Source organism: Manis pentadactyla, chromosome X, assembly GCF_030020395.1.
Source record: "Manis pentadactyla isolate mManPen7 chromosome X, mManPen7.hap1, whole genome shotgun sequence".
In the NCBI taxonomy this organism is placed as follows: Eukaryota; Metazoa; Chordata; class Mammalia; order Pholidota; family Manidae; genus Manis; species Manis pentadactyla.
In genome coordinates this window covers 63229978-63242607 of record NC_080038.1, presented here as the reverse complement: position 1 = coordinate 63242607, position 12630 = coordinate 63229978, and the positions used below count along the sequence as shown (strand labels likewise).

Sequence of the window (12630 nt, the reverse complement as noted above, 5' to 3'; positions counted from 1 at the left end):
GCAGCCGGGAAACAGGAAACAGCTCTTTCCACCCCGCAGGCACCAATACCACTCCCCTGCAACCTCCGACATTGCTTCAGGGACTGAGAAGATCCAGAGAGTAGAGCTTCTGGGCACTAGAGGGCGCCATATACAAATATGAAACACCAAAGGAACCTGGTTCAGAGTAAAGTTATTAATACAACTCCTGAGAAAGATAATATGGACCTCATGACTCTTCCTGAAAGGGAGTTCAAAATAAAAGTCATTAACAGGCTAATGGAGGTACAGAAAGATATTCAGAACTCAGGAATGAATTCCAATCGAAGAGCCAATCATTGAAGAGCACAATGGAGGGTATTAAAAGCAGATTGGATATGGTGGAGGAGACGATAAATGAAATAGAAACTAGAGAAGAGGAATAGAAAGAAACTGAGGCACAGAGAGAAAAAAGGATCTCTAAGAATGAAAGAATATTGAGAGAATGGTGTGACAAATCCAAATGGAACAATATTCACATTATAGGGGTACCAGAAGAAGAAGAAGAGAGAGAAAGGGATAAAAAGTGTCTTTGAGGAGGTAATTGCTGAAAACTTCCCAAATCAGGGGAAGGAGATAGTCTCTCAGGACATGGAGATCCACAGATCTCCCAACATAAGGGACCCAAGGAGGACAACACCAAGACATATAGTAATTAAAATGGCAAATATCAAAGATAAGGACAGAATTTTTAAAAGCAGCCAGAGAGAGAAATAAGATCACATACAAAGGAAAGCCTATCAGGCTAACATCAGACTTCTCAGCACAAACCTTACAGGCCAGAAGGGAGTGGCATGATGTATTTAATGCCATGAAGCAGAAGGGCCTGGAACCAAGATTACTTTATCCGGCAAGATTATCATTTAAGTTTGAAGAAGGGATTAAACAATTTCCACATAAGCAAAAGCTGAGAGAATTTACCTCCCACAAACCATCTCTACAGTCTATTTTGGAGGGACTGCTATAGATGGAAGTGTTCCTAAGGTTTAATAGCTGTCATCAGAGGTAGTAAAGCCATAGTAAAGAAAGTAGAACAGCTCATTACTAAGCAAATGTAAAATTAAATTAACTATCCCCAAAGTCAATCAAGGGATAGACAAAGAGTACAGAATATGATACCTAATATAAAAAGAATGGAGGACGAAGAAAAAGGAGGGGAAAAAGAAAAGAACCTTTAGATTGTGTTTGTAATTGCATATTAAGTGAGTTAAGTTAGACTCCTAGATAGTAAGGAAGTTAAGATTGAACCTTTGGTAGCCACAAATCTCAAGTCTGCAATGGCAATACGTACATACCTATCAATAATCACCCTAAATGTAAATGGACTGAATGCACCAATAAAAAGACATAGAGTCACTAAATGGATAAAAAAACAAGACCCATCTATATGCTGCCTACAAGAAACTCACTTTAAACCCAAAGACTTACAGAGACTAAAAGTGAAAGGATGGAAAAAAATATTTCATGCAACTAATAGAAAAAAACAGGGGTGGCAGTACTTGTATCAGACAAAATAGACATCAAAACAAAGAAAGTCACAAGAGACAAAGAAGGACATTACATAATGATAAAGGGGTCAATCCAACAAGAACATATAATCATTATAAATATCTATGCTCTCAACACAGGAGCACCCACATATTTGAAACAAATACTAACAGAATTAAAAGATGAAATAGAATGCAATGCATTCATTCTAGGAGACGTCATCACTCCACTCATTCTGAAGGACAGATCAACCAGACAGAAGATAAGTAAGGAGGCAGAGACACTGAGCAACACATTAGAACAGATGGACCTAACAGACATGTACAGAACTCTACACCTAAGAGCAGCAGAATACACATTCTTCTCAAGTGCACATGGAAGATTTTCAAGAATAGATCATATACTAGGCCACTAAAAGAGCATCAGTAAATTCAAAAAGACTGAAATTGTACCAACCGGTTTCTCAGACCACAAAGATATGAAAATCGAAATAAATTATCCAAAGAAAATGAAAAATCACGCAAACACATGGAGGCTTCACAACATGCTCCTAAATAACCAATAACCAATGAATCAATGACCAAATAAAAACAGAGATAAAGCGATATATGGAGACAAATGACAATAGTTCATCACTGCAAAATCTGTGGGATGCAGCCAAGGCCGTGCTAAAGGAAAGTATATTGCAATACAGGCCTACCTCAGGAAAGAAGAACAATCCCATATGAGCAGTCTAAACTCACAATTAATGAAACTGGAAAAAGAAGAACAAATGAGGCCCAAAGTCAGTAGAAGGAGGGACATGATAAAGATTAGAGCAGATATAAATAAAATCGAGAAGAATAAAACAATAGAAAGAATCAATGAAAGCAAGAGCTAGTTATTTGAGAAAATAAACAAAATAGATAAATCCATAGCCAGACTTATCAAGGAAAGAAAGAGTCTGCACACATAAACAGAATCAGAAATGAGAAAGAAAAAATCACTACGGACACCACAGAAATACAAAGAATTATTAGAGAATACTATGAAAAATTGTATGCTAACAAACTGGAAAACCTAGAAGAAATGGAGAACTTTCTAGAAAAATACAACCTTCCAAGGCTGACCAAGGAAGAAACAGAAAATCTGAACAGACCAATTACCAGCAACGAAATTGAACTGGTAATCAAAAAACTACCTAAGATGAAAAACCCTGGACCAGAAGGCTTCATGGGTGAATTTGATCAAACATATAGTTCAGGCCTAATACCCATTTTCCTTAACATTTTCCAAAAAATAGAAGAGGAAGGAATATTTCCAAACTCATTCTATGATGCCAGCATCACTCTAATACCAAAACCAGGCAAAGACCCCACAAAAAAAGAAAATTGCCAACCAATATCCCTGATGAACATAGATACAAAAATACTCAACAAAAGATTAGCAAACAGAATTCAAAAATAAATTTAAAAAATCATCCATTATGATCAAGTAGGATTTATTCCAGGGATGCAAGGATGGTACAACATTAGAAAATCCATCAACATCATCCACCACATCAACAAAATGGAGAAAAACCACATGATCATCTCCATAGATGCTGAGAAAGCATTTGACAAAATACAACATCCATTCATGATAAAAACTCTCAGCAAAATGTACCTCAACATAATAAAGGCCATATATGACAAACCCACAGCCAACATTATACTTGACAGCGAGAAGCTGAAAGCTTTTCCTTTAAGATCGGGAGCAAGACAAGGATGCCCACTTCCTGCACTTCTATTCAACATAGTACTGGATGTCCTAGCCACAGCTATCAGACAGCACAAAGAAATAAAAGGCATCCAGATTTGCAAGGAAGAAGTTAAGCTGTCCCTGTTTGCAGATGACATGATATTGTACATAAAAAACCCTAAAGAATCTACTCCAAAACTGCTAGATCTAATACCTGAATTCAGCAAAGTTCCAGGATGCAAAATTAATACACAGAAATCTGTGGTATTCCTATACACTAACAATGAACTAGGAGAGGGAGACATCTGGAAAACAATTCCATTCACAGTTGCATCAAAAAGGATAAAATACCTAGGAATAAACCTAACCAAAGAAATGAAAGACCTGCTCTCTGAAAACTACAAGACACTCAAGAGAGAAATTAAAGAAGAGACCAATAAATGGAAACACGTCCCATGCTCATGGATAGGAAGAATTTATATTGTCAAAATGGCCATCCTGCCTAAAGCAATCTATAGATTCAATGGAATTCCTATCAAAATACCAATAGCATTCTTCAATGAACTAGAGAAAATCATCCTAAAATTCATATGGAACCACAAAAGACTTGGAATAGCCAAAGCAATCCTGAGACGGAAGAATAAAGCAGGTGGAATTATGCTCCCCAACTTAAAGCTCTCCTACAAAGTCACAGTTATCAAGACAATTTGGTACTGGCACAAGAACAGACCCATATACCAATGGAACAGACTAGAGAGCCCTGATATGAACCCAACCATATATGTTCAACTAATATATGGTAAAGGAGCCATGGACATACAATGGGGAAATGACAGCCTCTTCTACAGCTGATGTTGGCAAAACTGGACAGCTGCATGCAAGAGAATAAAACTGGATTATTGTTTAACCCCTTACAGAAAGGTAAACTCCAAATGGATTAAAGTCTTGAATGTAAGTCATGAAACTATAAAACTCTTAGAAGACAACGTTGGCAAACATCTCCTGAATATAAGCATGAACAACTTCTTCCTGAACGCATCTCCTCAATCAAGGAAAAGAAAAGCAAAAATGAACTGATGGGACTACATCAAACTAAAAAGTTTCTGTATGGCAAAGGGCATCATCGACAGAACAAAAAGGCATCCTACAGTATGGGAGAATATATTTGTAAGTAACATATCCAACAAGGGGTTAACACCCAAAATATATAAAGAACTTACATGCCTCAACAGCCAAAAAGCAAATAACCCGATTAACAAATGGGCAGAGGATATGAAGAGACAGTTCTCCAAAGAAGAAATTCAGATGGCCAACAGCGACATGAAAAGATTCTCCACATCACTAATCATCAGGGAAATGCAAATTAAAACCACAATGAGGTATCACTTCACACCAGTAAGGACTGCCACCACCCAAAAGACTAAGAACTACAAATGCTGATGAGGATGTGGAGAAAGGGGAACCCTTCTACACTGCTGGTGGGAATGTAAGCTAGTTGAACCATTGTGGAAAGCAATATGGAGGTTCCTCAAAAAACTCAAAACAGAAATACCATTTGACCCAGGAATCCCACTCCTTGGAATTTACCCAAAGAATACAACTTCTAAGATTCAAAAAGACATATGCACCCCTATGTTTATTACAGCACTTTTTGCAATAGCCAAGATATGGAAGCAACCTAAGTGTCCATCAGTAGATGAAAGGATAAAGAAGATGTGGTACGTATTTACAATGGAATACTATTCAGCCATAAGAAAGAAACAAATCCTACCATTTACAACAATGTATAGAGCTGGAGGACATTATGCTCAGTGAAATATGCCAGGTAGAGAAAGACAAATGACATATGAATTCCCTCATTTGTGGAGTATAACAATGAAGCGAAAGTGATGGAACAAAATGGCAGCAGACTCAGAGACTCCAAGAATGAACTAGTGGTTACCAAAGGGGATGTGTGTGGGAGGGCCAGTGGGTGGGGGGAGGAAGAAGGGGATTGACAGGTATTATGTTTAGTACACATGGTATGGGGGATCACGGGGAGAACAGTGTAGCACAGAGAAGGCACATAGTGAATCTGTGGCACCTTGCTGCACTGATTGACAGTGACTGCATTGGGGTATGGGTGCAGACTTGATAATATGGGTAAATGTAGTAACCACATGGTTTTTTCATGTGAAACCTTCATAAGAGTGTGTATCAATCACACCTTAAAAAAAGAAACTACACAAATAAAGAGGTCACACTCATGCAAACTTTCTGATTTTCAGGGGAAATGAACTGTATTATGAAGATACCTGTATTTTCTAAGCTATACTTACGTACTTTTACACTGTCTCCAGCATATATTTAGAAAGTTTCACATTTTAGGAGAATAATTTAAAACTTCTCTGATGTTCGGAAATTTTGTTAGATGTTGAATAGCTTTAGGTTACAATTTTTTAGAGTTATTTTGCTGCCAGCATGGTACATGCAAAAGCATCACATGGAACCATATATCTTCAGTGAGTCTTTGGGATTTAAGACCTGCAGAAATTAAAATTTAAAAATTAAGTATCTGACTGAAGCATTAAACAAATGATTCACTTGATAATTTTCAGGTCCTTTACTTTTCCCCCCCTTTCTTTGATTTTAGAATAGTATGCCTTGGATTACTGACTCCATATTGGCTTTTTTTCCATTTTTAAAAATTGAAGTACCCTTGATGTACAATCTTATATTAGTTTCAAGTATACAAACACAGTGGTTCAACAGTTACCCATATTATTAAATACTTCCCCCTCTAGTGCAATTACTATCCATCAACATAGGAAGATGTTACAGAATCATTGGCTATATTCTCCATGCTGCACTACCATCTTCATGACCAACTTATAATGTGATTGTGAATTACTGTGCCCTTTAATTCCCTTTCCCACCCACCCCAACCCCTCCCCAATGGTAACCAGCAGTTACTTCTCAGTGTCTATGAGTCTACTGCTATTTTTATTCATTTTGTTTTGGTTTGTTTTTAGATTACACAAATAAGTGAAATCATACAGTATTTGTTTTTATCTGCCTAGGTTATTTCACTTAACATCATACCCTCTAGGTCTATCCAGATGGTCAGATGGCAGGATTTCTTTCTTTCTTTTTCTTTATGGTTGAATAGTATTCTGTTGTGTATATGTACCACATCATTTTATCCATTCATCTATTGATGGGCATCAGGTCATTTACTTTTGATAATTGATTTTTTAAAGCCTTTAAAATTCTTATTTTTAACAGCAAAACTGGTTTTACTTCACTCTTTATAGGTGTATATAAAAAGAAAATGAATGTTTTGTGTTTATGGGTGTCTAATTACTGTTTTGCAGTACAGCATGTTGCTTGCAAGTTGGTGTGTATGTGTGAAGGCTCAGCTGCTTCAGAAGAATTTATTAAAAGACACATTTTGGTAAGTCCTAAGTAAGTGAGATGAATTGGGATAGTCATTACTCCCACTAAGATGGTTGAAGTTAGTGTAAACCCAGAAAGGGGTCATATCTTATAGTGCTATATCCATGTTCCTTTATTGATAATTATGTCTCCTACAATTAAAGTGTTCAGCAGTACTGTAGTTACTGCCATGATTCAGTGGATTAAATATTGAAGTTACAATTCAGGATTTATGGAAAGTAATGAAAGTAATAAAAACTAATAGCTCTCTGCTCCATCCCTCCGTACCCCCATCTTTCTCCCCAGAGGCAAATATATTTTTTTGAGAGGGAAATACTTTTTCCAGTGTTTTAAAACAATATTTTATTGAAAAGCTCAAATGAGCACACAAAATTGATAAGATAGTAAAATGATTCCCCCATTTACTCATCACTCAGCTAGGTTAGTCATCAACTCATGACCACTTTTGTTTTTTCTGTATCTCCTCCAACAGCAAACCCCTGGCTCCATGGATTATTTTGAAATGAATCCAAAATGTGTCATTTTGCCCATAAATATTTCAGCATGTATCTCTAAATGACAAGGTATTGCTTTTATTCAAACAAAACCCAATACTTGTTATCACACCTTATAAAATTTAACAAAGATTTTCTGAAATGATCAAATATACAGTCTCCCCCTAACCCTGCACCATCTACCTGCCCTCTTTCTCTCTCTAGTTGGTGTCTTAGAATCAGGGTTAAATAAAATCCACACCTCATATTTTGTAAGTGTGTCTTTTAATCTACATGTTTTCCCTTCCTTTTTTAAAAAAATCTGTTAAACAAATTTATTTGTTGAAGAAACCAGGTTGGTTGTCCTGTAGAGTTGCCTATATTCTGGATTCTGATGACTTTATCCTTGTGGTGTCATTTAATATAGTCTTCTGTCTCCTCTTTTTCCTGTAAACTGTTAGTTAGATTTAGAAGCTTGATCCGATTCAGGTTTTGTTTCATCAAGAATGGTTCACAGGCAGTATGGTGTATTTCCATCAGGAAGCACTAATGTCTGCTTGTCTCCTTTCTGTTGTATTAGTGTTCTTGATAATTATTGTCCCTAGATCCAGTATTTCTGGAGGTGTTTGCACATTATAATTCTGTATTCCTTCTTTGTTTATTAAGTGGAATAGATAGAAACTTCCCTCACCGACTATTTGGTTACCCTGAAGTATAATTTTGTAAGAAAGTCTTGATTCTTTCTTTTATTCAGCAGTTTTTTGAAAAATGAATTTGTTCTCTAACTTCTTAAATGATGACTAAGTAGATTTTTAAAAAAAGTATCGTTGTGAACTCATGGATTTTAACAAATTTAATGAATTTCTATCCAGTGTAGTTATTTTTCTTATTGGAACACAATGCCCTATCTTCGGCCAAAAGGAGCCTCTTTTAGGTCATTCTGAGTCCTTTTTAAAACAAAATATTGTTTTAAAATCACAACACCCCAGTAGTCTTTAATAGCTTTATTTGACTTCTTTAATGACAAGATATTCAGGCTCACCTTGTATAGTTTCTGCCCTAGACCTGGATGCAGCCATTCCTCTAAGGAGCCCTGTTTTCTTTTAGTGGACAATGTTACTTAGAAACCACAATCTGAACATTAGAAATGCTCACTGCTATTGCACTGGTCATTGTTTCTAGAACTTTTTAGTGGACAGAGCTATGAAATTCATATTTTTTAAAAGAGAACATATATAATAAATTCATACTAATATTTCCAATTGATATTTAGGATGACAGGGTTTTTACTTAGCTTCGTAATTTTACATTTGTATCTTCTTTCTCTGGTACTAACAGTCTTGGTGCCTAACAACATTAATATAATGAGTAACTGTTTTGTCCTAAAAATGAATACTCATAACAGTTTTGGAATATGGCAATATCAATATTATTACTAAGAATGATTTATAAAAACAGTTTAATAATTTTTGCACTTCTTTTATTCTTATGATGTAACCCACTAGGTATATACAGTGAAAATATTGTTTTTATATTAAAATATTGTTTTAAAATTACTTGGAATAATTCCTTTCTCTGTGGTTAGGCTACTGACTTGATACATAGGTTCATTTGTTTCTATTTGTGTGGTTTTCTTTTTTAGTGATTGCTTTCCCTGTTTTGACTGAATTTTGTTTTATAATGTAAAATATTTACATGGTTCTGAAATCAAATCTACAAAGGGAAATATATTCAGATAAATCTAGCTTCTGTCTACTCAACACTGTTCCTTCCCTTCCCTATAGATCACTATTTTATTTTACTATTTATCCTTTTGGTTTTTAAATATAGGCAAATAGGTATATGTATCTTTCCCCACCTCAGGGTTCTTAGATTAATGGTAGCATTCCATATATTTTTTTCCCACCTATCTTTTATCCCATTTAACACTGTATCCTAGAGATCCCTTCATAGCAGTATATAGAGATCCTAAGTTTTTAAATAGCTACATACTATTTAGTTGGTGCATGTACCTTATTATTTTCAACCAGCCCCTTTTCTTGGACATTTGGGTGCTGCATTGAATTGCCTTGTACCTATGTGTTTATATTTTAAGGCTATTACTTGTAACCATTTCTATTTTCACTTCTCATGGTTACCTCCATGTATCTTAAAAAACTTTTTCTTTATTTTGGTATCATTAATCTACAATTACATGAACAATATTATGATTACTAGACTCCCCCCATCATCAAGTCCCACCCCACATACCCCATTAGAGTCACTGTCCATCAGTGTAGTAAGATGCTATAGAATCATTACTTGTCTTCTCTGTGTTGTACAGCCCTCCCTGTGGCGCCCCCTACATTATGTCAGCTAATCATAATGACCCTTTTTTTCCCCTTTATCCCTCCTTTCCCACCCATCCTCTCCAAACCCTTTCCCTTTGGTAACTGTTAGTCCATTCTTGGGTTCTGTGCATCTGCTGCTGTTTTGTTCCTTCAGTTTTTTTCTTTGTTCTTATACTCCACAGATGAGTGAAATCATTTGATACTTGTCTTTTTCCACCTGGCTTATTTCACTGAGCATAATACCCTCTAGCTCCATCCATGTTGTTGCTGGTAGGATTTGTTTTCTTCTTATGGCTGAATAATACTCCACCGTGTATACGTACCATATGTTCTTTATTCATTCATCTACTGATAGACACTTAGGTTGCTTCCATTTCTTGGCTATAGTAAATAGTGCTGTGATAAACATAGGGGTGCATCTGTCTTTTTCAAACTGGGCTCCTGCATTCTTAGGGTAAATTCCTAGGAGTGGAATTCCTGGGTCAAATGGTATTTCTGTTTTGAGTGTTTTGAGGAAACTCCATACTGCTTTCCACAATGGTTGAACTAATTTACATTCCCACCAGCAGTGTAGGAGGGTTCCCCTTTCTCCACATCCAAACCAACATTTCTTGTTGTTTGTCTTTTGGATGTTGGCCATCCTAACTGGTGTGAGGTGGTATCTCATTGTGGTTTTAATTTGCATTTATCTGATATTAGTGATGTGGAGCATCTTTTCATGTGCCTGTTAACCATCTGAATTTCTTCTTTGGAGAACTGTCTGTTCAGCTCCTGTGCCCATTTTTTAATTGGATTATTTGCTTTTTGTTTGGTAAGGTGCGTAAACTCTTTATATATTTTGGATGTCAACTCTTTATCGGATCTGTCATTTATGAATATATTCTCCCATACTGTAGGATACCTTTTTGTTCTATTGATGGTGTCCTTTGCTGTACAGAAGCTTTTCAGCTTGATATAGTCCCACTTGTTCATTTTTGCCTTTGTTTCCCTTGCCCAGGGAGACATGTTCATGAAGAAGTTGCTCATGTTTATGTCCATGAGATTTTTGCCTATGTTTTTTTCTAAGAGTTTTATGGTTTCATGACTTATATTCATGTATTTGATCCATTTCAAATTTACTTTTTATATGGGGTTAGACAATGATCTGGTTTCAATCTCTTACATGTAGCTGTCCAGTTTTGCCAACACCAGCCTTTGAAGAGGCTGTCATTTCCCCATTGTATATCTGTGTCTCCTTTATTGTATATTAATTCACCATATATGTTTGGGTTAATATCTGGACTTTCTATTCTGTTCCTCTGGTCTGTGGGTCTGTTCTTGTGCCAGTACCAAATTGTCTTGATTACTGTTGCTTTGTAGTAGAGCTTGAAGTTGGTAAGTGAGATTCCCCCCTGCTTTATTCTTCCTTCTCAGGATTGCTTTGGCTCTTCAGGGTCTTTTGTGGTTCCATATGAATTTTAAAACTATTTGTTCCAGTTTGTTGAAGAATGTTGTTGGTATTTTGATAGGGATTGCATTGAATCTGTAGATTACTTTAGGCAGGATGACCATTTTGACAATATTAGTTCTTTCTAGCCAAGAGCATGGGATGAGTTTCCATTTGTTAGTGTCCTCTTTAATTTCTCTTAAGAGTGTCTTGTAGTTTTCAGGGCATAGGTCTTTCACTTCCTTGGTTAGGTTTATTCCTAGGTGTTTTATTTTTTTTTTGATGCAATTGTGAATGGAATTGTTTTCCTGATTTCTCTTTCTGTTAGTTAATCATTTGTGTATAGGAAAGCCACAGATTTCTGTGTATTAATTTTGTATCCCTGCCACTTTGCTGAATTCAGATATTAGATCTAGTAGTTTTAGAGTGGAGTCTTTAGGGTTTTTTATGTACAATATCATGTCATCTGCAAACAGTGACAGTTTGACTTCTTCCTTGCCAATCTGGATGCCTTGTGTTTCTTTTTTTTGTCTGATTGCCATGGCTAGGACCTCCAGTATTATGTTGAATAAGAGTGGGGAGACTGGGCATCCCTTTCTTGTTCCAGATCTTAGTTGAAAAGCTTTCAGCATCTTGTTGTTAAGTATGATGTTGGGTGTAGGTGTGTCATATATGGCCTTTATTAATTTGAGGTACTTGCTCTCTATACCCATTTTGTTGAGAGTTTTTATCATGAATGGTTGTTGAATTTTGTTGAATGCTTTTTCAGCATCTATGGAGATGATCATGTGTTTTTTGTCCTTCTTTTTGTTGATGTGGTGGATGATGTTGATGGATTTTTGAATGTTGTAGCATCCTTGTATCCCTGAGATGAATTGCACTTGATCACCTCCATGTGTCTTAATCATTTGCTTGTATCACAGTATTAGTTTGCTATGGCTGCCATAACAAACTGCTGCATACTGGGTAGCCAAAATATTAGAAATTAATTTTCTCAAAATTCTGGAGGCTAGATTTCTGAGATCAAGGTGTTGGTATGTTTATACTTTCTTCTCAGGCCTCTCTCCTTGACTTGTAGATGGCTTCCTTCTTCCTGTGTCCTCATGGCCTTTCCTCTGTGTGTGCATATCCCTGGTGTCCTTTTGTTTATCCAAATTTTGTCTTGCATGGACACCAGTCATTTAGATTAGGGCACACACACATTTTAAATTCACCACCTTTTTAAAGACCTTATCTTCAAATACAGTCACATTCTGAAATACCGGAGTTAAGGCTTCAACATATGAATTTTGGGGGGGCATGGGACACAATTTAGCCCATAATAATAATAATTAAATCTTGATTTATCAGTTCTACATATGATCTAGTTTTTATGCTATGATAGATGAAAATTTATTTCATATTACATACCCCTACTCCCCTTTTCAGTTTGTGTTAGTTATACTATTTTGATTTTATCTGATGGCTCTTTTCAGAACTTTAAATAACTTAGTTAATTTTTATTTCTTCATCAGTTATGGAGGATATATCTTTACTTTTCACTCTGTGAGGATATTAGTATTTACCATTCTCTCTACCTTTCCTCACCTTTACCTTTCCACCTTCTGTTTCCTCTAACATTTGCATTTATGACTTTGTTGATTTTGAAGAATGAAAACTAAAAGAAATATTTTACTATTTGTGACTACAATTTAATTCTGTGAATAGTAGTGGTATTTCTCTTTTGTTTCCATCTGCTAGA

The 12630-nt window shown here is 35.9% G+C and overlaps 1 protein-coding gene across 1 annotated transcript in view; it reads left to right on the top strand.

Annotated features, from left to right (window-relative positions):
* TEX11 (testis expressed 11) overlaps positions 1–12630 on the top strand; it is a 382668-nt gene that overhangs the window by 18228 nt on the left and 351810 nt on the right. The window contains exon 4 of the mRNA XM_036898307.2: positions 6579–6658. Coding sequence (XP_036754202.2) covers positions 6579–6658 — 80 coding nt within the window. The remainder of the gene's footprint in view (positions 1–6578; positions 6659–12630) is intronic.